This window comes from Aythya fuligula, chromosome 7 (genome assembly GCF_009819795.1).
Source record: "Aythya fuligula isolate bAytFul2 chromosome 7, bAytFul2.pri, whole genome shotgun sequence".
Taxonomy (NCBI): Eukaryota; Metazoa; Chordata; class Aves; order Anseriformes; family Anatidae; genus Aythya; species Aythya fuligula.
In genome coordinates, this window is record NC_045565.1 from 13,394,303 (window position 1) to 13,422,083 (window position 27,781).

General features: G+C 40.6%; 2 protein-coding genes across 4 annotated transcripts in view; one reads left to right on the forward strand and one right to left on the reverse strand.

Annotated features, from left to right (window-relative positions):
* Positions 1 to 11,976: 11,976 nt before the first annotated feature.
* On the reverse strand, positions 11,977 to 17,828 carry RPS24 (ribosomal protein S24). Of its 3 annotated transcripts, none has more exons than XM_032191462.1 (7): positions 17,763 to 17,828; positions 17,014 to 17,079; positions 16,452 to 16,661; positions 15,852 to 15,962; positions 14,961 to 14,978; positions 13,046 to 13,081; positions 11,977 to 12,176 (listed from the first exon to the last, which is right to left on the reverse strand). In XM_032191462.1, the coding sequence occupies exons 1-5, from the start codon at positions 17,763 to 17,765 to the stop codon at positions 14,973 to 14,975; spliced, it is 396 nt and encodes a 131-aa protein (XP_032047353.1). In that variant the 5' UTR covers positions 17,766 to 17,828; the 3' UTR covers positions 11,977 to 12,176; positions 13,046 to 13,081; positions 14,961 to 14,972. The 3 variants fall into 3 exon arrangements, with proteins under 3 accessions (XP_032047353.1, XP_032047354.1, XP_032047355.1); XM_032191463.1 differs by lacking the exon at positions 14,961 to 14,978 and adding an exon at positions 15,717 to 15,719; XM_032191464.1 differs by lacking the exon at positions 14,961 to 14,978.
* Positions 17,829 to 18,158: 330 nt separating this feature from the next.
* Positions 18,159 to 27,781, forward strand: part of POLR3A (RNA polymerase III subunit A) — a 34,910-nt gene continuing 25,287 nt past the window's right edge. The window contains exons 1-13 of the mRNA XM_032191306.1: positions 18,159 to 18,219; positions 18,349 to 18,484; positions 19,031 to 19,168; positions 19,988 to 20,159; positions 20,709 to 20,863; positions 21,762 to 22,001; positions 22,922 to 23,084; positions 23,268 to 23,404; positions 23,962 to 24,065; positions 25,108 to 25,249; positions 25,745 to 25,885; positions 26,835 to 26,904; positions 27,578 to 27,705. Of these exons, the coding sequence (XP_032047197.1) occupies positions 18,176 to 18,219; positions 18,349 to 18,484; positions 19,031 to 19,168; positions 19,988 to 20,159; positions 20,709 to 20,863; positions 21,762 to 22,001; positions 22,922 to 23,084; positions 23,268 to 23,404; positions 23,962 to 24,065; positions 25,108 to 25,249; positions 25,745 to 25,885; positions 26,835 to 26,904; positions 27,578 to 27,705 (1,770 nt within the window). The 5' untranslated portion in view covers positions 18,159 to 18,175. The remainder of the gene's footprint in view (positions 18,220 to 18,348; positions 18,485 to 19,030; positions 19,169 to 19,987; positions 20,160 to 20,708; positions 20,864 to 21,761; positions 22,002 to 22,921; positions 23,085 to 23,267; positions 23,405 to 23,961; positions 24,066 to 25,107; positions 25,250 to 25,744; positions 25,886 to 26,834; positions 26,905 to 27,577; positions 27,706 to 27,781) is intronic.

Here is a 27,781-nt window from a genome sequence, read left to right on the forward strand (position 1 = left end):
GTCCCTATCTTTTAGGGGAAAAAGGATCCTGGGCCAGGAGCTGGCAGGGCTCATTGAGAGGGCTTTAAACTAGGTAGGAAGGGGGATGGGGCTGAAGCTAGGATTGTTGGGGCTGTGCCAGGGGGAACAATGGCAAGGCCGGAGGATAAGGCAATGGCCCAGCTGAAGTGCATCTACACCAATGCACGCAGCATGAGTAACAAACAGGAGGAGCTGGAACCCATCGTGCAGCAGGCAGGCTATGACTTGGTTGCCATCACGGAGACGTGGTGGGACCAGTCTCATGACTGGAGTACCGCAATGCCTGGCTATAAGCTCTTTAGAAGGGACAGGCAGCACAGAAGGGGTGGTGGTGTGGCTCTCTATATTAGAGAGTCTTTCGAGGTTGTAGAACTCGAGGCTGGGAATGACAAGGTCGAGTCCCTTTGGGTTAGGATCGGCAGGGACAACAAGGCTAGTGTCCTGGTCGGGGTCTGCTATAGACCGCCGAACCAGGATGAGGAGACGGATGAGGAGTTCTACAGGCAGCTGACAGAAGTTGCAAAATCATCAGCTCTTGTACTCGTGGGAACTTCAACTTCCCTGACATATCCTGGAAGCACAACACAGCCCTGAGAAAGCAGTCTAGGAGGTTTCTGGAGAGCGTGGAAGATAGCTTCCTGACGCAGCTGGTTAGTGAACCTACCAGGGGTGGTGCCCCACTAGACCTTCTCTTCACAAACAGAGAAGGACTGGTGGAGGATGTGGTTGTCGGGAGCTGTCTTGGGCAAAGTGACCACAAAATGGTGGAGTTCACTATTCTTGGCGAGGCCAGGAAGGGGACCAGTAAAACCGCTGTATTGGACTTTCGGAGGGCTGACTTTGAGCTGCTCAGGACACTAGTTGGTGGAGTCCCTGTACTGGGTCTGGCTGACATCACCCACGTTGGGTGATGTTTCTCTCCTCACTTTTTTGCCCACCCCCTAGGAGGGTTAGAGAAAGGCCCAATGCTGTGCCACTGCTGCTCAGCAGTAGACACAACACTGGTGTGAGAACACTGCTGTTCCAGCTACAAGTACAGAGTACGGCACTGAATGGGCTGCTGCCGGGAAAGTTAACATTGGGCCTTTCTCTAACCCTCCTAGGGGGTGGGCAAAAAAGTGAGGAGAGAAACATCACTAGGGCAGCTGACCTAAACCAATCAAAGGGATACTCCATACCATGTGGTGTCACACTCAGCAATAAAAGGTGGAAACAGGAAGAAGAGGGGAGGGGTGGGCTCTCGTTGAGAAGACGTCGGTCCTCCTCTCGAACACCGGCTGCGTGCGTTGAGGCCTTGCTTCAAGGACGTGGTCAATCATCGCTCATTTGTGGGAAGTAGAGAGTAATTTCTTTCCTCTGCACTTCCATATAGCTTTCATTTATTTTGTTTGTTTGTTTTCCTCCCTTTTTCCCCTTTCCCTTTTATTTCCCCTTAGTTAAATTGTTTAGTTCATGGTAGTCTTTATTTAATTATTATAATTATTTCCCTTTAATTAAATTATCCTTATCTCAACCCGTGAGTTGTTCTTTGCTTTACTTCTCCCCCTCCTTATCTAAAGGAGGGGGAGTGAGAGAGCGGTTGTGGGGTTTAGCTGCCCAGCACGGTAAAACCACCACAGTCCCTTGGGAGGCGGTTCTGAAGGGCAGAGGGGTCCAGGAAGGCTGGGCGCTCTTCAAGAGGGAAATCTTAATGGCGCAGGAACGGTCTGTCCCCACGTGCCCAAAGACGAGCTGGCGGGGAAGAAGACCAGCCTGGCTCAACAGAGAATTGTGGCTTGATCTTAGGAGAAAAAAGAGGGCTTATAAGCTTTGGAAAAGTGGGCAGGCCACTAGGGAGGACTTTAAGGATGTAGCGAGGCTGTGCAGGGACAAAATTAGGAAGGCCAAAGCTCATCTGGAGCTCAATCTGGCTACTGCCGTTAAAGATAACAAAAAACGTTTCTATAAATACATCAACACAAAAAGGAGGACTAAGGAGAATCTCCATCCTTTACTGGATGCGGGGGGAAACTTAGTTACAAGAGATGAGGAAAAGGCGGAGGTGCTCAATGCCTTCTTTGCCTCAGTCTTTAGCGGCAATACCGGTTGTTCTCTGGATACTCAGTACCCTGAGCTGGTGGAAGGGGATGGGGAGCAGAATGTGGCCCTCACTATCCATGAAGAACTGGTTGGTGACCTGCTACGGCACTTGGATGTGCACAAGTCGATGGGGCCGGATGGGATCCACCCAAGGGTACTGAGAGAACTGGCAGAGGAGCTGGCCAAGCCACTGTCCATCATTTATCAGCAGTCCTGGCGATCGGGGGAGGTCCCAGTTGACTGGCGGCTAGCAAATGTGACGCCCATCTACAAGAAGGGCCGGAGGGCAGACCAGGGAAACTACAGGCCTGTCAGTTTGACCTCAGTGCCAGGGAAGCTCATGGAGCAGATCCTCCTGAGAGTCATCACGTGGCACTTGCAGGGCAAGCAGGCGATCAGGCCTAGTCAGCATGGGTTTATGAAAGGCAGATCCTGCTTGACGAACCTGATCTCCTTCTATGACAAAGTGACGTGCTGGGTGGACGAGGGAAAGGCTGTGGATGTGGTCTACCTTGACTTCAGCAAGGCTTTTGACACCGTCTCCCACAGCATTCTCCTCAAGAAACTGGCTGCTCTTGGCTTGGACTGGCGCACGCTTCGTTGGGTTAGAAACTGGCTGGATAGCCGGGCCCAAAGAGTCGTGGTGAATGGAGCCAAGTCCAGTTGGAGGCCAGTCACTAGTGGCGTCCCCCAGGGCTTGGTGCTGGGGCCGGTCCTCTTTAATATCTTCATCGATGATCTGGACGAGGGCATCGATTTCACCCTCAGTAAGTTTGCAGATGACACCAAGTTAGGTGCGTGTGTCGATCTGCTTGAGGGTAGGAAAGCTCTGCAGGAGGATCTGGATAGGCTGCACCGATGGGCTGAGGTCAACTGCATGAAGTTCAACAAGGCCAAGTGCTGGGTCCTGCACCTGGGGCCCAATAACCCCAAGCAGAGCTACAGGCTGGGAGAGGAATGGTTGGAGAGCTGCCAGGCAGAGAAGGACCTGGGAGTACTGGTGGATAGTCGGCTGAATATGAGCCAGCAGTGTGCTCAGGTGGCCAAGAAAGCCAACGGCATTCTGGCTTGTATCAGGAACAGTGTGACCAGCCAGGCTAGGGAGGTGATCGTCCCCCTGTACTCGGCTCTGGTGAGGCCGCACCTCGAGTACTGTGTTCAGTTTTGGGCCCCTCGCTACAAGAAGGACATCGAGGTGCTCGAGCAAGTCCAGAGAAGGGCGACGAAGCTGGTGAGGGGCCTGGAGAACAAGTCCTACGAGGAGCGGCTGAGGGAGCTGGGCTTGTTCAGCCTGGAGAAGAGGAGGCTCAGGGGCGACCTTATCGCTCTCTATAAGTACCTCAAGGGAGGCTGTAGCGAGGTGGGGATTGGTCTATTCTCCCACGTGCCTGGTGACAGGACGAGGGGGAATGGGCTTAAGTTGAGCCAGGGGAGTTTTAGGTTAGATGTAAGGAAGAACTTCTTTACCGAAAGGGTTGTGAGGCATTGGAATGGGCTGCCCTGGGAAGTGGTGGAGTCACCATCCCTGGAAGTCTTCAAAAGACGTTTAGATGTAGAGCTTAGGGATATGGTTTAGTGGGGACTGCTAGCGTTAGGTCAGAGGTTGGACTCGATGATCTTGAGGTCTCTTCCAACCTAGAAATTCCGTGATTCTGTGATTCTGTGATACGTAACAAGTGTTCTAAACGAGACAGATAAATGGCAAATTTTTATGTCCACAGACATGCCCAGCACAGGTTAACCATCTTCAGGTGACACCTCATCAGGCAGGCAATTTCTTGTCCTGTTCTCGCACTAATGGGTGCTTAACAACCTAGCTAAGTAGAGACAGCGGAATTAGTTCGGTAAGGGAAGCTTCAGCAAAAACAGAATTTTAAAGAATTTGAGCGTTTGTATATTTGCTTTTCCCATGCAATAGTCTTGGCCTTCATTTACATTTACAGCATTAGGGAAATCTTCTAAGTATTTTATCCATGTATCAATTATTCTCTGAAGAGGGCTTCACTGTATATCTACAATATTGCACTTGTGCAGTAAAAACAAGCATCTGAAGAACCCTCATGAAAACAAGTAAAAGCCAATTATTGTGATTTGTGTTTACATTCCAGCTGTCTTCTAATGAGATTTTTTTTTTCCACGCCATTAAAAAAAAGCCGATGGTGCTGTCACTTCTGGACTTGGAGATTAAGCTTATGGAAGCATTTAAGTACATATTTCAGTTTTTGCCTTAGAGTTGAGAGGCTTTCCTGAAAACATATAATTTAAATATACACTGGAGTGTTTTCATGAATTAAAGCTTGATGTAATAGACATCAGTAAATGTACAATGAGACTGAACTCAATCATCTGTCTGTATCAGCCTTCTTTCCCCAGCTCAGAGTAACCCCAGTGCTGTTACTTGTCTGTGATGATAAACGATAAATGTGCGATGCATTTCAAATTTGAATGGTCTGGACCCCTTTTGTAGGGACAGATCTTGCTTCCAGATAATTTCTTCCAGCCTACTACCATTTCTATGTGACTTCAAACTGGGGACCAATAACAAAATTACACCTTGTTGCTGGCAATACACAAGCCCCAACTTTTACAGAGTACTGCTGATCCTGTCTATATCAACACAGATCTAGAAGCTTCCTGTGGCCCCCCATAGGCGTAAGCGCCTCTCAATGTCCCTTTGCCAAAGCAGCCCAGCACAAGCATCTGGCCCACATGTACTGAAGAAACTGAATTACCTCCTACAGGAGAAGGGAAGCAGAGTGAATACACTCTAACATAACCCATCTGCAGCTGCTGCAATAGCACATTGAATGTTCCTGTTTCTTAAAGGGCACCATGCATATCAAACCCCTCTCAGTCTTAATTACAAAACAAAAAAATAATACGATCCTCTTAGTGTATATCTTTATTTACCCTCTCATCTGCTCTGGCATTTTAATATTGAAGTTTGTTAGAAACAGATGCCTCAGTTCTAGCACCTTCTTGAAATGGCTTAATACTCTAGGTAGGATCGAAGACAGAGGAAAAAGACACTACACTGAGCACAACTTTTGAGCAAATGGGCTTGAATATTCATTAAACAACATTTAATTTAAACAACCAAACTCTAAAAGCAGCAACATATGGGCCTGTTTTATTTTACATAAACTGAATAGGAGGTTGTGCCATTAGTTTCTGCAGACATAATGTTCATTACAAATGAAGTATGCTTTCCTTTAGGGAATGTGCCACCATTTCTGTGTCACTGCAGCACTGTGATTCCCCCACAAGGTTCAGTCGTCTGCACAAAGTACTCTTCTTGACAATGTGCTTCCAAATGTAAACAAAATTCCCATAGATCTTCATCAACAAAGGGAACCTGGGGCAAATTAAATTCTTTAATGAGAAACAAACAAAGAACTGAGCCCTCACTTTTCAGTATTTTACTGTGTTTTAGAGACTGTCTTATCTATGTAGATTTTCTCCTTATTCTTTGTGAATAAACATTTTTGCATCAATAGCTATGATGTGTGGTTCTACAGTCCTCTGCTGGCTAAATGATTCCTTTGCACAACCTCCTTGATAATCTAAGCTCTTCTCTGTCATGCACATTCCATGAAAAGCAGGATACTTTTGCTCTTGATGGTTGTGCTTATTGGAAATGCCCAGACTATTTTGATTATGCAAACTGCAGGAAAACTATTTTACACAGGATCCTGCATTTCGCATTGCAAGATCGTTGTTCAAGTGATGAGACAAGTAAGAACAAAATCTTGGGTTAGTAAGTACTAGTAGAACTTAGCTGAAAAGCAGAAGAGGTGCTTCACAGCATCTGAGACTGGAGTATCTGTTTTCTGTGAGGTTGTTTTAACTGCCATTAAAGTTACTGAGGAACATTAACGGAAGAACAGACCTCACAGATAATTTGAGTATTTTGTGATAGGCCTCTGCTACAGTATTCTTCCATTCACTAATTCTAATAAAACAGCCACTGAGACAACAGCTTTTAAATTAATAAACCCTCCAGTGTTTGTTGTTGTTTTTTTTTTATTTTTATTTTTATTTATTTTTTTAAACTTCACTAAACAAAGTCTGTTAATTTAGGGTTAATGTAGGTTAATGTAGCTGTGAGACTACAAGGTACCAAATCATTTCAGTGCATCCTTACCACCAAAAGCTAATTCCCACATGAGCCATTGAAAATATTTGAGACAAATCTGTTTTCAAGACAGCTGACACACGGGAGCTTTTGTTTCAGCGAGAATGGTTAAAAATACCACGAACTAGGCTCCGCTCCATTCAGGACAGCTTTTAAAGGAAAAGTAACTGGGCTATCTCAGCCCAGCAGAAAGAATTTCCTGCTCCTAGGCAGCTGCATAGCAGCAGGCTGAAAACACTGGCTGGGACATGAAACAGGGACTAACAGCTGAGCTGAAGCCTGGACGTTGCACAGTTACTGACCCAAAGATTGCCATGTAGCACTTAACTCAGAGGCTCAGGGGAATTCAGTGCTTCATGGACACCGAAGCACTCACTGAGACCATTTCCACAGAAATCCTGCCTCTGGTCTGCTATAAAGGGAGCTGGTGCAGCAGATAGAGTATTACCTTGACACTGTTCAACTTCCCAGTGTAACGTTGGCTTGTTTTCTGACATACGGACAAGCCCCTGAAGGACATGTCTTATAGTAATAGGAAGTTAGTTTATTTGCACAGGGTCTTGTATTTTTGAAACATTTCAGTACTTAAAAAATGACGTGGTACTTACCCTTCTGTGCTTCATCTGTGAAGTGGAAATATGAGAACTTCCCAATCCCCCAGGAAGACTGTCTGATAACATCCTGACAGAGACCCTGAGTGCTTGCACTTGCCTTGAATACTGGTCTAAGTTTTCCTAAGACAACACTCCCAGCTTTGGTCTGTGTTAAAGCTTCTGTAAAGTATCTTTGTCCTATAGTAAGTCTATCACATAAGCCACTGGTCATATACCATATAAATGAAATACTGCCAGTAGCCAAAAAATATTGCAAAACCTAAAAACATTTGAAAGCAACTACCTATGATACTAAAACTACATTTTTTCTAAAGCACAAGACACAAACAGGCAAGGCAACTAACAAGCATCCAAGCCCTTCAAGATTTTCCTATTTAATAAAAATGCCAAAAAAGTGATGGATATTCTGTTTTACTTCATGTTTAATGCTAGATGTTCACCTTTTAGTATTTCTTTGTATCTGGACAACTCACTTTCATCAGGTTTTCTGTGGTTTATGCCCCAGTACACTGCTTGAGTTTTTGTTTAAGGAAATGCTGTACAGTTCACTGCTAATCAAAATATACTCCTCTAAGTTTAATGAACACCTCAAAACGTCTTAAGTTTAATATTTGCATGGGAGCACAAACTTCTCCCAGTTCTATGTTCCTACATTTTAGTTAATTTTGCGCTGAAAGAAAAAAAGCCCCTTAAACCTTTCCTCCAAAACTAGAACTGATCAATTGAAGTAAACACTTAAAACTTGAGTTGTAACAGTTCCCTATTTTTGTAACAACCCTATGTTCACCTTTAAAAAAAGACTTCATTTAACTTACGCTTTGCACCAGGACCTGTCAAACTAAAAAGGTAACAGTAAAAATATGCAAAAAACATGATCACTATTTAGAAATCACCTTTTTGCTCTTTTTACTTTAACAATGCTAACCTACTTGCATTGTCATTTTAGTTTCTTGTTAAAAAGACAAAGTATCAAAAAGAGAAACGTGTCAGACCCAATTTTCTACTTACAGCCAATACTGTGCAGAAGATACAGATCTGAGGTCATCTGCTGCAGAAGTTTTATTATCAGTGATTGAAACCTGTTATCAAAGCCACACAAATGATTTCTGGCTTAACAAACAGGCTAGCGAAAACTGACAGAAAATGATAGCAGGGTAGTAGCTCCAGTACAATCAAATCAGATCATCATGAAAGGCAGTGAAGCATGTTTCTCTTAACACAGGTCAGTTTAGAGTCTGGCCAGTTTATTAGATAACAAGCTGTATTCTAACCCAATGAACACAAGTAAAAACCATCATCATGTACAAGGCACATGACAAGACATTGCATTCACTTTTTTTTTTTTTTTTTACTGATTGTAAAGCATCTGCTATGTACAAAGTCAGAGACATTCTGAATTTACCTCTGCTTCATCTTACTACTTCACCTTACTTAGGAGCTCTGTGTATGAACAGCAGTAACTGGAAAGGAAGATGATTTTTTTTTTTTTATCATTATATATTTGAAGTGGTTATTGATGGCCAGCTCAGGCAAAAAGCCCCATAACTGTCTTCTAGTGCACATGATGTCTTTTAGTCACTTTCACAGCTGTTTCATTAACCACAGCCTTCACAGACTCAACTCTAAAATTAAAAGGAAGCTTACGCAAGTCCAGATGCAGATAAAATTCCAGAGGGGGTTCTGTTGTTGTTTTTTAGATACATCTTCATAGACTTGATCAATGTTACCAACAGGCGATATATGATTAAGTTGCCATTTAATCTCTTTAAAGCAAAGGAAACCACTAACATTAACATACTTCTTTATGCCTAATCCTGACGTTGACTTGTCAAAGCTTAAGCCTTCTCATTGTACCTGTAAGAAGCACTGCAACCAGTCTGTTTGTAGAAGTAACTTACTCTTACTGCTATTGCAGTAGATAGACAACAAACAAAAATATTTACACCCATGATAGCAACTTCTGTTGTTCAGATCAAACTTCTGACCTCAAGACACTTAACTCTTCTCCTCCAGAGTCAGCTTCCCTCTATCTCTTCACATGCTGTAGTTTGTCTTTTACCTTCAAGATTACATTGTAACAACGGAAGCTGCATTACATATAAGACCATGCCTAACCTGTGTCCGTGAACCTAAAGGCGGAACCTCAATAAGAAATATGACTACTTGATCTAGCTTCAAGTCAACCTCTGAGGCTGCTGCAGTTTTTAACATATTTCACACACAGACTTGATTTAATCTCACTTGTCGAGCCGTATCATCAAGTCACTACTACTACTATAAAAAAAAAAAAACACATTTTCTGCAACTTTGATATACCTTCTTAAAAAAAAAAAAAAAATACACATAATTCAAACAAGTCCTACCCATTAAAATGTTAGTTGATGGAAGTCTTTTCATGTAGATCAATTTCACATTATTCATCAATTGTTAAGTTCCTTCTCCAAAAACCCTTTGTAACATAATTTAGGTTGCAGATGGCTCATTGAATAGATACAGTATTTAAAAGTTCTCTTTGAGACTTGTTTTTTTAAAACATGGATATTGTTACATGATGTCCAGGCTGAAGTCCAAAAGCAGCTAACAGCAACAAAAACTATCACCTATAGATGATGGGATGCGCTAAGATCAGCAGGAAATAAAAGGGTACCTTCAGCACACAGTAGGGAAAGAAGTGAAGATTCCTGTTCATCAGTGCTTTCCACTTAATTGTTTTACCTCCCACAGGAAAGGGGATTAACCTAGAGTCTCCTCACAGCATGATACGTGTATTAAACTTCTGTAATTCAGAACATCTGCTACACATAGCTTAAACTGCAGCATACGAAGGCTAAATGTTGGCAGAATAGAAACTTGCATGAAGAGCTGCTTCTCTCTCCAGACTGTGGAAGTAGAGGATTTCCAACTGCAGCTCTTCAGTTGCCTGCCGTTTTCCAAGTGGAATGACAGAAGAAAAGCATAACCGCATTAACACTGCTGCAAAATAGTTGAAAAAATCTGATTGGACTAATTACTTCCAATCACTTGAAATCATTTCCTCCCCTTCCCATTTTTTGTGCTTACTGCCTCCCACTTTCAGACAAAAACACAGCTTATCAATGTATGGTTATAAGCTAACCATGTAATAAAACATATCAATTGTTATGCTGAATCACTAGGTCAGTATTTTTCACTGTCAATCTTCAGTTACCATACAGCACCACCAAATACCAAAGCATGGTACCAGGCAATTAGACCACCGACTTCAAGCCATTTGCTTTGGACAGCTACTGTACTTCAGTGAACCTTTAATGATACATCACTGAAGATACTACAGTATTGCGGAGGGAACCTTCAATTCCAGAACTAAATTTTTCAAGATGAACATGTCCTTGGAAACAGTATTGTTTTTCTTACATTAAAACATGAGGACTGTGCAGAACAGACACCCATGTCAGGATTTATTTATAGATTGATTGCTTCTAACTACGGTAAGAGAAATTCTGAAAAGAACAACTTGAATTTGAGTGTCAGTACTCCAGAGCTTTAAAGCAGTCAGTATTTTGAATATGTGGTCTTTACTGAAAATCAACTTCCATTCAATTAAAAACAGAACAAATAAAATGACAGGAGTATCACACAAAGCCTCACATCCTCCACAACCATTTTCCATGCTTACTTTCAAATGAGTTGACATCTCTGACAGGACATTTCAGCTTCCTTCCAGCTTTATTTATTAGGAAAATAAGTATTTAAGTCTTGTATTTGTATTGTTGTGTTCACACCACCCCCTAGTGAGTATTCAGTTATATTTTATGTGAATTCTATCCTTGAGTTTTGAACATTAAATGGAAGTTTTTACTCCAGGTATTACCTTAAAAAGAGGTTTAGGTTTAACTCGATGCTTTATGTGAATAATATTTGCTCCATATCCTTCAAATTCCTTTTGCTAGTCAGAAATTTGTCACTTACTGCAAGTGTTCCTACAGGGTCAAGAGTTCAGCAGACACACCAAGTAGCAGAACAAGTCTTATTTCTAATGCTCCTCTATCAACTCCTCAGATTTTAATTTGCATATTCTTTTGGAAGAACGTGTAACTAGCATCCATCTTTGAAGGTCTAAGATAAAAAACACCTTTACTTCCGTAAGACTTAAGAATCAAAACTACTTATTGTAGAAGAAATTACTCCCTGATTATACATCCCCTTAGCCTAATTTCATTACTTCACCTACATTTATAAGAAAAATTGCAACTACCCTTTCTTTAGGTCGGTTGCGTAACCCCAAATACTCAATGAAAACAGAAATACTATAGCATGAGGTACAGCAACTTTATCGCACAGCTGAGAGAGCGATGCTGCTGAACACTAAGAACAAACCCACTATTTCAAAAACCAACTGAAGGTACTAGGAAAGACAGGGTTTTATCTGTACTGTATTGAAGTTACTAGGGTAACAGTATCCCAATCACTTCAGCTGTGGCTCCAGGGTTGTTCCCACTCCTCCTGCCACCTCCAAACACTAAAGATGTCTTACCTGTATTACAATATCCTGCCTAAGTACACCTATAGTATAATTTAAAAGCACTGCACTTACCTAAGAATGAGGTCAGAACCTTCATCAGCATGCCCACTAGAGCTGTCTGGTCAGTTTCACTCCTATTTACTGTATAACTTCTGTTCTACCTGCTACTCAAGAGACCTGCAACAGAATGCTCTTAAGAGCATAAAGCATGCCTCATCCAACAAGTAATCCAATCTCAAATGACTCGTTTAACGCCACCAGATAAAAAAATTAGAGATGCACTACACAATTCACAGAGCAAATGGAGACCCCGGAGCCTGTCTTAACGCAGGAACCAAAGACTAGTTATACTCCAGTCCTTCAGCAGCTAAAACCTCAACTGTAAAATATGCAGCTCTGAATCTCTCTGCTGATATGTTTTTCCACTCTCTTCAGCTGTACTCTGCAGGTCTATAAGAGCAGTCAAGCACACCATAAAAGGACTCTGCAAAATACAACCCGAACAATAGACGACAAAGCATGTCTACCTCCATTGAGTTAACACTGACTGCTTGGAATGTCTTTAAAACTACTATCTATAGAAAGCTTGAATTCATACTTTGGATCAATACTCAAAACAAGAGCTGTTTAATTATGAAAAGATTTTAATACAGTGCAAATAGTGCACCAATCTTGAATTTTTCAAGCTTTACAAAACAGTAGTTGTAAAATTAAAAACAAATGGCAAACCAGCAATTGACTGACATAGTTTATTTGATGTTACAACCAGACGAGCAGCTTCTCTCCAGAATAATTGTTCCTGCACTTCTTCACAAAATCATGTAGTCTGTAAAGGAAAAGAAATATTAATTCCACAAGAATGAAACATTTTTGTAGCCACACCACTATACGGCCTGAACAACTGGTTACCAAAGAAGCCAAGGCCAGGTGAACAACAATGCCTTTCTTAGAAGAATGCAAAGTACAGTGAAGTCTTGAACCATCATGGCAATGAGAGCCTAGATTACAGCATTTCTCTAGACAATCTCAACAACCTACAATTGCTTTGACAGACACCTGCTTAAGACATTATACTCACTATCAGCTAATATCAACTCCCAGACAGTTACTTAAAAATAAGCCATTCAGAATCATTTGCAGTAAAACCAGACTTTGGTCTGTAACTGCTACGGCCCACAATATATCAAATTCACTAATGTTTCTGCAGCAAAGATAGAAAAATGTGGTCAGAAACTTATCCAAAATGGCATCAGGATTGTTTAGAAGGCATTTACTTGAGCTATGAGCAAGAAAACGAAGTTGGCACTTAAATACAAGTCATGCAACTTTGACCTATTTAAGACAATACAAACCTACCCTACCTTTAGCATACTGAGACTATTTAAAAACAGAAATGCTTCACAATAAGACCAACCAGTAAGATCTTTTAACAACAGTAAATCTGAGTTTAGTCTGAGCCATTACTTCAATTTATCTACTTATCAGGTATCTCATGCAAGTTAAAAATTATCAGCTCACTAGTAAGCACAACAGTGAATTTTAAATATTTAAGTCTCCCTTAGTCTTCAACTCTTGCACTACGTTCTGCATCAGTGCAAGTACCATGCTCTTTGCATAAATAAACATTGAACCTATATCATGGTCAGACTACAGGCCACTGAATGTGTACTCTTACAAAGCATTCCAAAGTCATACCTGTTGTCCATTTTCCATCTTAGGTATGTGCAGTTACTGAAAAAGAAAAAGCATTATTTGGTAAGAGAATAGTTTTAATCAAGGTCCTACCACTGTAGAAGAAACAGAAGAGAACACAAACAATATATTTTTTTCAATTGCTACAGAGCAACGTGTTAGGAAAACCTTGAAATCTAGACTACTGTGGAAGCTAAGGACTTAGATTTCATGCATTCCCTCAAACTTAAGATCAGATCTAACAATAGCTGTTTACAGCTCAACTAACTCTCATGATACAATTGCATGCTCAATTATACCTCCAAGACAGAAGGCCTTTATTTGCCTATCTATTCACATTACTGTTTGATCATGCTTGAGAAATACCTGTTTGAAAGACTTGCATCTCAAAAGCTGTCAATAACAACATTTGTGCAGTAGCAACATGAAAAGACATGGGTTTTTACTCTCGTAACTACAGACTTTCCTGAAGAAATGTAATAATCAAGTCCCTGAACACTTCTGAGATAAACAATTGTCACAGATCATGTAGGTGGACAATAAAACCTATTCCAGGATTTCTTTCAGAACTGCTGATAGCTGTTAAAGCATGTTGAACCATGCCACACCGTTATGTTCAAACACATGTTTTTCAAGACAAAGCTTTAGGGCAGGAGTGTATTCTGCAAGCTTCTTTCTGTGATATAGCACAGAACTCTTCCCAGCCAGGTTTTCCAGAAATCATGCTGATTAGTCTTCAGTTTATGCTTAATGCAAAGACACAAAGGTTAACAAAACTGGTGAAGAAGATCTAAACTATGTAGTCATCAACTAAACTATCATTTTAGAGGACATTCAAAAAACTTCAACCAAAACACAATTGTCTTACTATTGAGAATGCATGCTACTTTGACAAGTACTTGAAAAACAAGTCAAGAGAACTAGACTCTAGGGAACCTGCTTTGACAGGGGGGTTGGACCCAATCATCTCTTGAGGTCCCTTCCATCCCCTATAATTCTGTTAAGTCACATGCTGTGTAATTATCTCAACACAACTGTGTCTTGATTTCTAAAATGCTTATAGACTTTAAGAAAATTTAGATGAAACAGACAGTTTTAATTGAAGTGACAGTTACTTAACCATTCTGTATTAACACTCAGTAACAGCCACATTCAAGTACCAAAATTCTTGAAGGGACTGAAGTCACTCACATTACTGTTACCAGTGCAACTCTGCACGACTCCCTTAACACTATGAAGATGGTGCTCTTTTACACTGTTATGCTGTAAATTAATCTACAACTTTGCTATTGAAACAGCACTGAAGCAGAAGTGGTAAAAGGTTCCAAATAGCTAGCCCTCACCCTGTTGTTAGCCACAACACTGATTTATCGTATCTAATGATATGTATCTATAAGAACTTCAATTACAGAGGAAGAATTTCTCAGAACAGCTGCTGTGATTTCTGTCTTAGCTTCCAATATCACAGGCTAATAGTTAGCAGTTTAATGCTGACAATTGTATAGTTTACAACCACTGTCTTACACACATTAAGCTGTGACATGACTTAAGTTTTCATAAAAATACACAACTACTTTTGTGTAAAGGTCAAGTTACACATGCAATTGCACTGTACTACTTTGAACCAGAACCTGTACTGTTTTGAACCAATGCCTCAAGTCAATACATCTGCTTTCTTCTCAATGGGAATTCCTTATTTCTGTGGTATTTTGCTATTTTTGAGCATCTCCTTTGCTATTAGCCAAATTTTACTTTTAAGTCACACAGAATAAAAATTATTATGCAGTCATCTGAACCTTTACAGGACAGACATTTCAAGTAAACACGTATGTATGCAAGGCAGTACAGTGCTTCCATTTCAGGAGATATCCAAGTGTTTCAGTGATTCAGTCACCACATCCATGCTCATTTCCAGTACCTGCTAGATACTTCATTTCTGATGAAGAGTCCCAAGAAAGTAGAAAAAAGCAAAAGTGAAGATTACTTAAGTTCGAGATTTTAAGCAACTTAGCAGCTACAAAGCTAAGCATCAAAACCCATCACCCTCTCCTCCCTCATTAAAATACTGTTGTAAAATCCACCTAGCTGCACAAGCCTACTCAGTATTTTCCCAAGTGCAGAACTCAGCAAAGGAAGGTGACAGGTCTTCACAGCCAGGCTACTACATAGCTTTGGTGGTTTTGGTTGTTTCATGATAAATAAATTCAGTCTCCCTCCAAGCTGCATACCTTTTAAGTTTGTATCAAGTTCCAGCCACAGCACAGGAAGCTCCCAGCAGGAAGAGAGCCCCCAGTTTTCCCAATCAGACCATCAGAACCAATTTAAAGCAGCCCTTCTACCTTGTTACTAATTACACAGAGTCTTTACCACCCACAACACTACATATGCTTAACAAAATTTCTAACAGAACACTACCTTGGCAGAGCAAGTATTAGATATTTATGCAGTCTGAGTAACAAGAGTTAAGAAGAACATCTAATTTGTATACTGAATGACTGAATTATGATATTAAAGCAACATGGTTAGATTTAAGAAAGTTTAACTTCAGTCAAATGATGTAGGAAACAGTAATCTAAGAAGCATGGTTTCTTGGTGTATCAGTTAAGCTGCAGCAGTGATGAGCAAAACTAAGCTACTGAGCTGGTAAGAAGCTCTATGTGACCACACAGATTACCTTCTATTATCCAGTAGAACAGGTAAAAAAAAAAAAAATAAATGGAAGAAAGACAAAGTTATTCTGTTGAAAACTTTCTACTTGACATTTCAGAAGTAACATACACAGTCCAGCTTACAGATCATCTCATCCTACCTTCTTGCCAGCACCGACGCTAGCCTTGGCTGTGCCTCTGACTTTCTTCATTCTGTTCTTACGTTCCTTCCGCTGCTTCCTGGAAGTCTTCTTCTTTTCATACAAACCATGCTATTAAAAAAAAGAGTTGTATTTTACATCTGTTCTCTGATACTAACTTCCAAAATGAAGTTTTCATGTTTTGAGCTAAACCAATTGTACTATTCCCTGAACTTTCAAATACTGTTTAAACCTGAAATACTAAATAGCTAGAAACTTCACTAGCTAGTGAATGACACAATAGAACAAGCACTAATATCTTATATGGATCAGTCCTCTTTCATGCTTCTTTAAGATCTTTAGTAGCAATTAGTTGACTTTTATTACCTTATCTCAGAAATAACACTGCTCAAGCCACCTATAATAGGTTTTAAGAAAAGCAACCTACTTTGCATTTGCAAAAGATAATCTATACAGTACTTTTAACATCATTTACAGAACACTGAATTCGTCATATATACCAGTACTTCCACAAACTGTAGTTTTTATACATGTAAATGAACCACTGAACACTTGAAAGACATTCCAATTGTTTTCTTTTTACTGGAAAACAAAACCTACCCTGGCAAGCCTGTGCTTTGGTTCATTTTTCTTTGCATAGTCCAGGGAATCATAGATCATGCCAAAACCTGTTGTCTTGCCACCACCAAAGTGAGTTCTGAAGCCAAATACAAAAATCACATCAGGGGTTGTCTTGTACATTTTTGCCAACTTTTCCCTGATTTCTGTTTTGGGGACGGTGGCCTTCCCAGGATGAAGAACATCAATCACCTAAAAAGAAATTAACAGGTTGTTATAAAAACAAAAACCAGTCAATATCCAGTACAACAGCCACATGCTACACTTCCGCAAGCTTAAAACTTGAGCTAATTCACCTTAGCAACACAGAGTATTATTAATTTAATGCAGAAGTGTTCCTAGCAGCTTCCTGCTTATAATGACAGGCCAGCTCACTACTTTAGCATCAAGATTTACCTTCAATGCACATGAAAACATTTAAACGCATAAGCTCTTACACAGTGATAGCCAAAACAATTTCCAGGGCCCCTTACTTGTAACCATTAGAAGAATACCTGTACCCCAGAACCAACAAAAAAATAAAGACATTTTTTAGTATTTTTACCATCTGCTTGCGCTGAAGCAGTCTGTTTGTCATGAATTTCCTGGTTCTGATGGTCACCGTGTCATTCTGCAAAATGAAGTATAAAGAAGTGAAATAAAAGCCTAGTTTTATCCAAAATTACAAGCCTAACAAATATATAAATAATATACAGTGAAGAAACTGTGACTTGTCTGTCATAACTTCAAACTCACAAACGTGACTTCACCTGTGTGCCCTCACAAGCACACTGGTCCTAGGTTGTGGAAAACACCTCAGAGGAGTACAGTGAATTAACTCCAGTTTGCAACCAACACAGCAGCATCCCTGCCCCCGCTATCCTAACACACTGAAATGGCTTTTAATGAAAGACGTGGATGGTGAGCCCAAGTGCTATAGTAACACACGGACAGCTACAGGAGGAGCTATAGGGTTTGCCTCACTAGGCTTCTCCGAACAGCCCCGAACCCACCTCAGGGTCCAGCAGCTGTGCGGCACTACCCCAGCAGCAGGACCTGCGGCCTCTCCGCCCCGGCAGAAGCCGGGCGACACAGCGGGGACACCCTCACACCGCAGGGACCCGGCTCCCTCCCGCCAGCTACCGCTGCCAGGCCGCAGCAGCCCCGCCGGCCGGCACAGCCGCTGCGCGCACCCCGTCCCCCCCATACCCGCCCGCCCCGCTCGGGCCGAGCCCCCCCGGCCGCGCCGTGCCCCCCGGAGCCCCCTCAGCGCGGGGATGGCGGCGCGGCGGGCGGATGGCGCGGGCCCCTCACCATGATGGCGACAGGCGGGCAGGCGGCGAGCACGAAGAGGAAGGGGCGGTGCGGCTCGGCCCGGCATAAGGCGGCGGGGCCTGGGCAAGGGGCGGAGCTGCACCGGGGGTGTTCGGCACAGCGCCGGAGCCGGGGGGAGGCGGCCGGGGCTGCGGGGGGGGCGCTTGGGCTCGGGGAGGGGTCGCGGTGCTTCGGGTCAGGTCCCGCAGCGGGTTCAGTCGCTGCCCGGCTGTGCCCGCTCGTCCCTCGGAGGGGGTTTGGGCACCGGCTCGCTACCGGCGTCCCGCGGGAGGCCGCACGGCCGGCCCGGCGTGGGGCGGTGCTCGGTGCTCCGTGCCCGGTGCCGGGCTCCGTGCTCTGTGCTCTGCTCCGTGCCTGCTGCCGGCCCGCGGGGCCGCGCCGCCACCGCCACCATGGTGAAGGAGCAGTTCCGAGAGAGCGACGTGGCCAAGAAAATGTGAGAGGGGCTGAGGGGGCTCGGCCGGGGCCGGGGGCGGGGGCGGTGGGGAGCGGGACGGGGGTGGAGGTAGAGGTGGAGGAGGAGGTGTCCCCCGGTTCGCACTCAGCCCCGTGTCCCCCCTGCCAGAAGCCACATCTGCTTTGGGATGAAGTCCCCCGAGGAGATGCGGCAGCAAGCGCACATCCAGGTGGTCAGCAAGAACCTGTATAGCCAGGACAACCACCACGCCCCGCTGCAGTACGGCGTGCTCGACCACCGCATGGTGAGAGGCTTCTCCTTCTTCCTTAAAAAAACGCTTTCTTCGTAGAGTTGCTTAAAATTGTTAAAATAATGTGAGATAATGAAAGTAGACTTTTAATTCAAAATACATGCATATGTGTCTCCGATTGCACCAACTGTCAGTCGCTGTGCCGGCTGCTTTCTGTGTGGTTTGAGAAAGTTCCACAAAGCATCCTGAGGGGCAGGAGGTGAGTTTGTTCTGCCTGACTGTCGGAGGCCCAGAGATGGTCATCTGCAAAGCATCATGCTGGAGATCAGTGGGCTGTAGATTGCTGGCAATAGCTGGTTAAGCTAGTATCACTGTTATCAGGATGGCCAGTGTGTGAAAAACATTTTTACTTCTGAAGGGTTAGGCCAAATGTAGCACTACCGACAGGCTTCTAATGCTAGAAAAAAAAAAAAAACACCTAAGTGCTGAGGGTCTGCTGTCAGGATAGCTACTAGCTTAAAAACTGTTGCATCTTCTGTATGTTCAGCTCATTATAGCTATAAATTTCTATTATCAGCATGTATTTCTTTTCTTTCACAGGGAACCAGTGAAAAAGACCGCCCCTGTGAAACCTGTGGAAAAAACCTAGCTGATTGTTTGGGACATTATGGGTACATTGACTTAGAACTGCCCTGTTTTCATGTTGGATACTTCAAAGCTGTGATAGGCATCTTACAGGTAAACATAATTATGATTTGTTATCAATATCTAGGCTACAGAAATGAAATTATTAGAATCATGGAATAAGTTAGGTTGGAAAAGGCCCATAAGATCATCAAGTCCAACCATCACCTAACACTGCCAAGTCCGTGACTAAACCACATCCCTAAGCATCACATCCACACGTCTCTTAAATACCTCCACCACTTCCCTTGGCCAATGCCTAACCACTTTTTCCATGAAGAAATTATTCCTGACATCTAATCTAAACCTTCCCTGGTACAACTTGTGTCCTATTGCTTGTCACCTAAGAAAAGAGACCGATATCCTCCTCACTGCAACCTCCTCTCAGATTAGTAAAGATTACTTTAAAGGCGTTAGTTTAGAAGACAAGAATAAGGTTGTATTATACGTTTTTTTGGATCTGGTGTTTTTTAAAGTACCTGTGTTTAAGTATCACTCTTAGTAATATAAAGACATCAGTTTTATTTTGTGATCTCAGACTCATTAATCCATTATCTTTCTATAGTAGTTTGACCTAAGTGTAGGCAACGTAACTTAACTTTTAGAACATTCTAATAAAACTAAGCTCTGTTTACTTTTTATGGATTGTTCAGGTCCTGCAGAACTTACGTAAGAATTTACCTTATTGCCTGTATTATTTTCCTCTTGTCCTTTTTTTTGTGTGTGTGTTACACTATGAGAATTTGTCTTTAAACCAAGACTGCTGTATTTCAATGAAAACGTGCATACTATTGAAGAACCTAGGTTCTAATAGCTGTTACAATTCTCCATGGCTGCATTAAACAACTGTGTTTATATGTGTTTATATTAAAGATGATCTGCAAAACCTGTTGCCGTATCATGTTGTCAGTGGAAGAAAAAAAACAGTTTTTGGATTACCTGAAGCGACCAGGCCTTACGTATCTTCAGAAGAGAGGGCTAAAGAAGAAAGTATCTGAAAAGTGCCGAAAGAAAAACACTTGTCCTTACTGTGGTGCCTTTAATGGTGAGTAGTTAGTGATAGTTATCTGCTGTGATGGTTTTTACCTTGGTGGCTGTGGTAGGCATCAAAATCTCAAATACTCATTCCATAGGTAATGGGTATTTTCTCTGGCCTTTCTTAAAAAACACGTAGTTGCATTCTTAATGCCAAGCACAGGCTTATTCACTTCTCATGTATGTGGATATGGACATTGGCCTAGTAACTTATTTTGTTTTATGTATCTCTTCATGGCAGTGAACAATATTTAACACTTGAATAATGGCAAAAAAGTCTCGATCAACCACATATTTATATATATACATATATATATATATATATAAAAATATTGGAACCTTTAGTCAGCGATCAGTACCTTAACATGGAAGACTAAGTTTGATTGAACTTCATGTAGACTTTACTTTTGAACTTCATTTGTCATAATTCTGTGACATTATTCTTCATAAGATTAAATATGTTTGTCGTTCTCTGGGAGGGTAACTGATTTTGGAACAATTACAATTACAATTGTTTTAAGTTTTTAAAAATTAAAAAGCAACATTTATTTGCTTGCAGGAACTGTGAAGAAGTGTGGTTTGTTGAAAATAATACATGAAAAATATAAGACCAATAAGAAAGTGGTAGATCCTGTGGTATCCACTTTTCTCCAGTCCTTTGAAACTGCCATAGAACATAACAAAGAAGTAGAATCCTTATTGGGAAGAGCTCAGGTGAATTTTGTTACAACTTGAATTTTTTGCTAGTTTTTGTGTGTGAAATAAAACTCCTCAAAGGTTTTCAGTATAGCACCTTAAGGTGGTCCGGTAGTTCCGGATACCAAGACACATGAAGCATGTTTGCCATATTGTTAGCATTGTAATAACGTTAACTTGGCAATCAATGAACAGCTTTGTTTATTAGATATGTACTTTTCTATCTGTAAATAAGGGAGATGCTCTTGGTGTATGAAACTTAAAGAAGCAAGAAAAAGAAAAAGTGTAGGCCCGTAGAAATAGCACATTTACATGTGGATTTACTGTAACTCTGAGATGATTGCAATACACAGAGATATCTTCTTCAAAAGAACTTGGTATTGAGGAGGAAAGAGGAGGCTTAATAAGCTTTTTTGTTTCATCCAGCTTTGCATTGTGTGTGGTTGTGTTTCCTTCTTTTCTTAGCAAGATGGAAAGATTTCAGGGTAGATATATGAACAGAAAAAGGAATGAGCATTTTGAAGTTCTTATGCTGCATCAGTAGCTGTTCTAGAAGAGAAAAAATGTTTTTGTATTTATTTATTTAAAAAAAAAAACACTAGAAAGTATTGTAATTCATGTAAGTTTCTACTAATGAAATGAGAGAAAATATATTTTAAGTTTGTTGTAATGTTTATTATGTTATTTTGACAAGGAGCTATGAAATACTGCTTCAAAAAAATAGCATAAGTAGGTACAAGGCAAAACATATAAGTTAAAATGAGGGAAGATAGACACCGAGAAAACATACCAAGTATACGAGACAATCAAAAGTTGGAGTAAATAATCAGAATAATCAGTAAATGAGGGGAGGAAGGAAGGGTTGAAAGTTGTTACTTGATGGCTTAATCATGACATTTTCTGATGGATTTTGTAGGAAAATTTGAATCCTTTAGTAGTATTGAACCTCTTTAAAAGAATCCCAGCAGAAGATATCCCTCTGCTTCTAATGAACCCAGAAGCAGGTAAGCCTTCAGATTTAATCCTCACACGACTCTTAGTGCCACCACTGTGTATCAGACCTTCTGTTGTGAGCGACTTGAAGTCTGGCACCAACGAGGACGACTTGACAATGAAACTGACAGAGATCATTTTCCTCAATGATGTAATAAAAAAGGTGAGTCATTCTTCAAGCTCTCCGAGACTGTTGCCTTCAAAAATATTTGATTAGAATTTAGTAGAGGAAGTGGTTGTATTTATCTAGTTGTTCCCAGGCTTATCAAGCAGTCTGTACTGTACTGCTGTGCTGTTTGGAATTTTATTGAAAGAAATTAAGTTGCTCCAAATGGAGCTGGCTATCTGGCTGCTTGCATTGTAGGACTTGCTGAATATCTACAGGAGCCCATAGGAGAAGACTTTTTCATTTGAGTTCTTGTCTGTAAACTTCCCCCACCACCACCACAGTCTATCACTATAACATTTTTGAGAGTTTGCTTACAATGAAAACATTATACTATACCTAAAGAGTTATTTTCTTTTGCGCATGCCTTAATTTTCTTTACCACATTTTTATTCTTTCTTTATTCTGTCATTCTTGTTCTTAAGAAACCAGGTTCCGTTAATACAGTTATTGAACTGATAGAAAAGCATTTGACGATTTATTATTTGTTTAGAGAAACAGCTCTACCAGACTATTTTTTTCTTTTCAGGATTTTCAAAACTGGGCTTTTGCCAAGAAAACAAAATCAAATGAGCAGTAACTCCCATGACTGAAGAATGATTAAATTCTGGTGATTTTCCTGGCTGTGGAATAATATTAGCTTAACTTCACTTGCTTGGGAAAAAAATAGCAATTTAAACAAATGCATATTTTTGTGAGTGTTGATGCTAGTCATAAGCAATTAGGTTTTCTGTTGGGTTCTCTTGTGAACAGTGTTATGCTATAGTAATGTAAAGTAATTGTGCCTTTTTCATTTCTGTGACTATTAAGGGTTTTTAACATTATTTTCCAAAGTGTTCAATATCAGAAAAAAACACCTTGACTAGTTTAGTCTATTGCTATGCTTATTTTCTGAACTGGGTGACTATTTTGTTTAGCACAGGATATCAGGAGCCAAAACACAGATGATAATGGAAGACTGGGACTTCCTTCAGTTGCAGTGCGCCCTGTACATTAACAGTGAGCTCTCAGGAATTCCTCTGAACATGGCACCTAAAAAATGGACCAGAGGGTTTGTTCAAAGACTTAAGGGAAAGCAAGGTTTGTCTAGAAAGCTGTTTTTAATGAAGTCACAACTATTTGATATTCCAAAGCACGTCTTTGTTACTATTGTGTTGTGCTACTGTGATGCATATTGAAAGGTATTCTAATGTGTTCTCTTAGCAGACAGCATTTTGAAATCAACTTTCTCTAAAAGAGTTTTTCACTTGCTGTTTTTTTTAGGTCGTTTTAGAGGCAATCTGTCTGGAAAGCGAGTTGATTTCTCTGGCAGAACAGTCATTTCCCCAGATCCTAATTTAAGAATAGATGAAGTAGCAGTGCCTATTCATGTTGCTAAAATATTAACTTTTCCTGAAAAGGTGGGTAGTGTAGAACCAAAACTTCTGTACCCTTTTGTTTTTTAAACATATATCAGTTTTGTCCTTCTTCATGGTCTGTCTGTAAGAGGGAGTAAATGTGTGGTTTATATGTTCAGCATGTCATTCAATGATGTTTTGCCAGTTCTGTTGCTGCTGGTAAGTGAAGCTTGTAGTATCAGATATATACAAGTACTGTGAAAGCATATGGGGTAAGGAGTGACACACACATCAAGAGAGAATGGTTCAGCTTGCTGTTGTTTAAACTTTTATATAGCTTCATATGTTCATTGGTGTAACTGTCTAAGGAATCGTTTTGTGTTTTTTTCAATTTCTGAATTTACTTCCCAGATTTCTTAATGTAATTTCACTGTGCTGTTGTGCTCTAAAACAGGCTTAAACTTTCCTCCTCTATTTCCTCCTGCCTGTTCCTTTCAGCAGCTGAGGCTGTGAGGGGAATTTTCAGTTGAGCCTAAAATTTGAAAACACAGAACACCAGCAAAAACAAGAGGTCTTGAAACATGTTTTGCTTGTTCCTGATTGAAATCTTTATGCAACAGGTTAACAAAGCAAATATTAATTTTATGAGGAAACTTGTCCGGAATGGTCCTGATGTTCATCCTGGAGCCAACTTCATTCAGCAGAGACACACACAGATGAAAAGGTACCTGTCATTAATGATTCACTTTTCATCTCTCCTCACCAACTCATTCTTACTGTTGTATGAAACCTGTAATATCTACAAGGGTTAAAATGGATCTTCATTTTTAGCATTTTTCATAAAAGGCAGTAACAAAAATCATCACCTAAAAAGAACTCACACACTAAACCTTAGGAGATTATATGTTGGATTTAAATATCAAGTGCACATAATAAGGATAGTGAACTGCAATTAGGTTTCTTTATGACTGAGTGTCTTTTATTTAGAATAGACGCTAAGATGCTGTAGATAATATAGGAACTGGAATGAGACGTGCATTTTGGGTCATATTGACAGGTGACGAATGGAGGCAGACAATATTGGTCACTTTGTGCTGGCCTTTTTTATGGGAGGACTAATCTGCAGTCAATCTATGGATATTGACTTCTTGTGGAGAGTGATGTTTTACATGGGCAGATAGTGATATGACAAAGGGGAACGGTTTTTAACTAAAAAAAAGGGTGTTGGGGGGGTTATATTCGATGTGAGGAGGAAAGTCTTCGCTATGAGGGTGGTGAGGCACTAGAACAGGTTGCACAGAGCAGCTGTTGATGCCCCATTCCTGGAATTGTTCATGACCAGGTTGGATGAGGGCCTAGGTAAACCGATGTAGTGGGAGGTGTGCCTGTCCACGGAAGGGGAATTGGAAGTAGATTAGCTTTAGAGTTGCTTCCAACCTAAGCCATACTATGATACACAACATAATTGTCTGTGACTGAAACGGCCTATTCTCCATGATGCAATTGAAACAAATACTTTGTATGGATTAGCTTTTTTCTTAGTTCCTGTAGTAATAACTATAGTTTTAAGTAACATTAAAAATCTGTTCGTTATTTAAAATAACAACAAGACTGATGTTTAATGATGCGATCAACACCAGTTTTGGCTTTTAGTCATTGTAGTACAAATGCTCCAATGTTCAATGGAGGAATTTGCCTTATAAAGAAGGGATTTATTTTCAGTTGTCTTTATGTCTTCTGACTCCATTGTCATGTGTTACTATAAGATTTTTGAAATATGGAAACCGAGAGAAGATGGCCCAGGAGCTGAAGTTTGGTGATATCGTGGAGCGACATCTTATAGATGGTGATATAGTCCTGTTCAACCGACAACCTTCTCTTCATAAGCTGAGCATCATGGCTCACATTGTAAGTGCACACAGTCTAGCAGACAGGTAATGCATCATGTGAACATTAGGTGGCCTACCTTTGCTGCTGTTTGAAATAAACAGCTTCTTCTCTAACTGCAGGGACAAACATGAATGAGGTGCTGTTTGCATGGGAATTAATGTGTAACTGCGTAACTATGCAGCCTGGATGATTCTGTGAATAGCCATGAGTGAACAGACAGTATCTGTTCCTGTGTAAGGATTTAATTTTTGCAGAGTTGATGTGGTCTTTACAAAGCATATGGTGTTCTGTGCTTTGTATAAATATTTCTTTTAATGCAACTTAGGTACATTTGTGTAATATAATCCAAGTCTGGTTTCTGACTGAGTTGAATCCTATGATCAGAAATTTTCATTCATGTCTAATAAGAGAAAGTATAAAGCCTACAAGGAAGCATTCGGGCATGTTTTTTCATCTGTTAGCATGCTTGATTGCATGTGCATCACTTTTTTTTTCCTCTTCTTCTGTTTACAGGCTAGAGTAAAACCTCATAGGACATTCAGATTTAATGAATGTGTCTGTACGCCATACAATGCAGACTTCGATGGAGATGAGATGAACCTTCACCTTCCTCAGACAGAAGAAGCAAAAGCAGAAGCACTTGTTTTAATGGGGGTATGCAGGTCAAGTTGGTGTTGAGTTAGGCCATGCCTTGTAGTACTTACGTTGCATGTGAAATCTGAAATAATCATTAAGATCCCTGGGTATGGATAGTATGTAGCTGTGAAGCTACCTGAAATCATGCAGAAGGGAATTCAGAATAACTAGGGCTGTTAGCCTTATAGGTAGTCTAATAGATACGTATTTAGCATTCCTAGAAAATCCAGAACTTTTAAGTAAGTACATGTCATCAGTATGGTTCTACTTGGCTACTGTTAACAACTGCTACCAAGATAGGGTGGCTGTTACTGAACAGGTGCGTGTTCTGGTCTGACAGCCTGCAGTTTCAGGATTATGGTTAAACTGGAAATGAGGCAGCAATAGTGTGCTTGTACTGGAAAAATGAAGTGCATGACATAGGTTTCTGTGGGCCTGCAAATAGTTCAGGCAAAGCTGTGGCAGCCATGTACTGCCCAGGTGGGGATCTGGGGATAAGTAACTGGAGCAGTAATTAGTATGACTGGGAACTCATACTAAATACCCTGATTTTATTAATCAATCTCTTTGCTGTAGATTGATGTCTGAGGAGAACAATTTTAGTTGATGAATGTGATCCATGTTAAAACATACTGGTTTTAATATTTAGTGCATGTAAGTGATATATTTTAAAAATATTCAGGAGTGAAGTGGCTACCTACTTTGACCTCAGTGTCAGATCTAATTCCTGATCCTGACAAAGCCTAGCAGTATTATGCAAGAGACTGAAAAGTGACTTTGCCTCTTGGTTCTTAGTTATGTCTCCAAAGAATTCAAATAGATGCAAGATCCTCAGTAGCTAGGCTTAGCTACAATCGGAAGAAGAAGGTTTTGTTACCATTGCTAACAAAACTGTCTTAAACAATAGGTTTACCGCTGAATAACAATTGTGTCTTCAAGTGTGTAATTTTTGTCTTATGTCTTACAGACTAAAGCAAACTTGGTAACACCAAGAAATGGAGAACCCCTCATTGCTGCTATTCAAGATTTCCTTACAGGTGTGTACGTAAACTTGATGTAGAGCTGTGTGATTTAACAGTTCTTTAAGAATCACTTCCCTCTTCTTTATAATTTTTTCTCTACTAATTTAAAAGTTTCTCCTTTCAGGAGTCAAATTGACAGTATGAGAGTAAGGCCATTGTCAGTCTGAAATGTAATGATGTTCTTCAAATTTCTTCTGATACTGTCAACCTTTGTAGGTGCAATTTTTAGTAGCTTTGCATATGTTCTGCAATCTTTTCTTTGATTTCAAAAGTAAATATTTTGTGTCTTCATGTGCAATATGTAATGTGAACTCCTTATAATTATGGGAGAGGATTTGAACTCATTATCCTAAAATGAGTTTTAACCAATAGTAAGTACTGTAAAGTTTATTTATCTATTTGAGAAAAGTCCAGTGAATATTGAGAAAGTGTAAAAAAAGGAATATGAAGGCTTTATTTTTTACCTATGGGATAGTGTGTGAAAGAGAACAGATTGTAGCAGTGCACTGTCTTTGTGCATTTTTGGAAGTTTCATGGTATTTTGCAGAGTAAGTATCAGAATCAAATTAAGTTAGTAGTATCAGAATCAAATTATTAATAATGAATAGTATTAAACATAGCTTTTAAATATTTTAAATATTTTAATATTTATAATAGCTTTTGCATTTAATTGCTTTTTACATTCTAGGTGCCTATCTTCTTACACTAAAAGATACCTTTTTTGATCGAGCCAAAGCCTGTCAAATCATTGCTTCTATCCTGGTTGGCAAGGATGAAAAAATTAAAGTTCGTCTTCCACCTCCAGCAATTTTGAAGGTGTGTCAAACTATTTTTTAACATTACAAAGACTTACCATCTGTTCTCTTGACCCATGTTGATGTTCTCAGCCGAG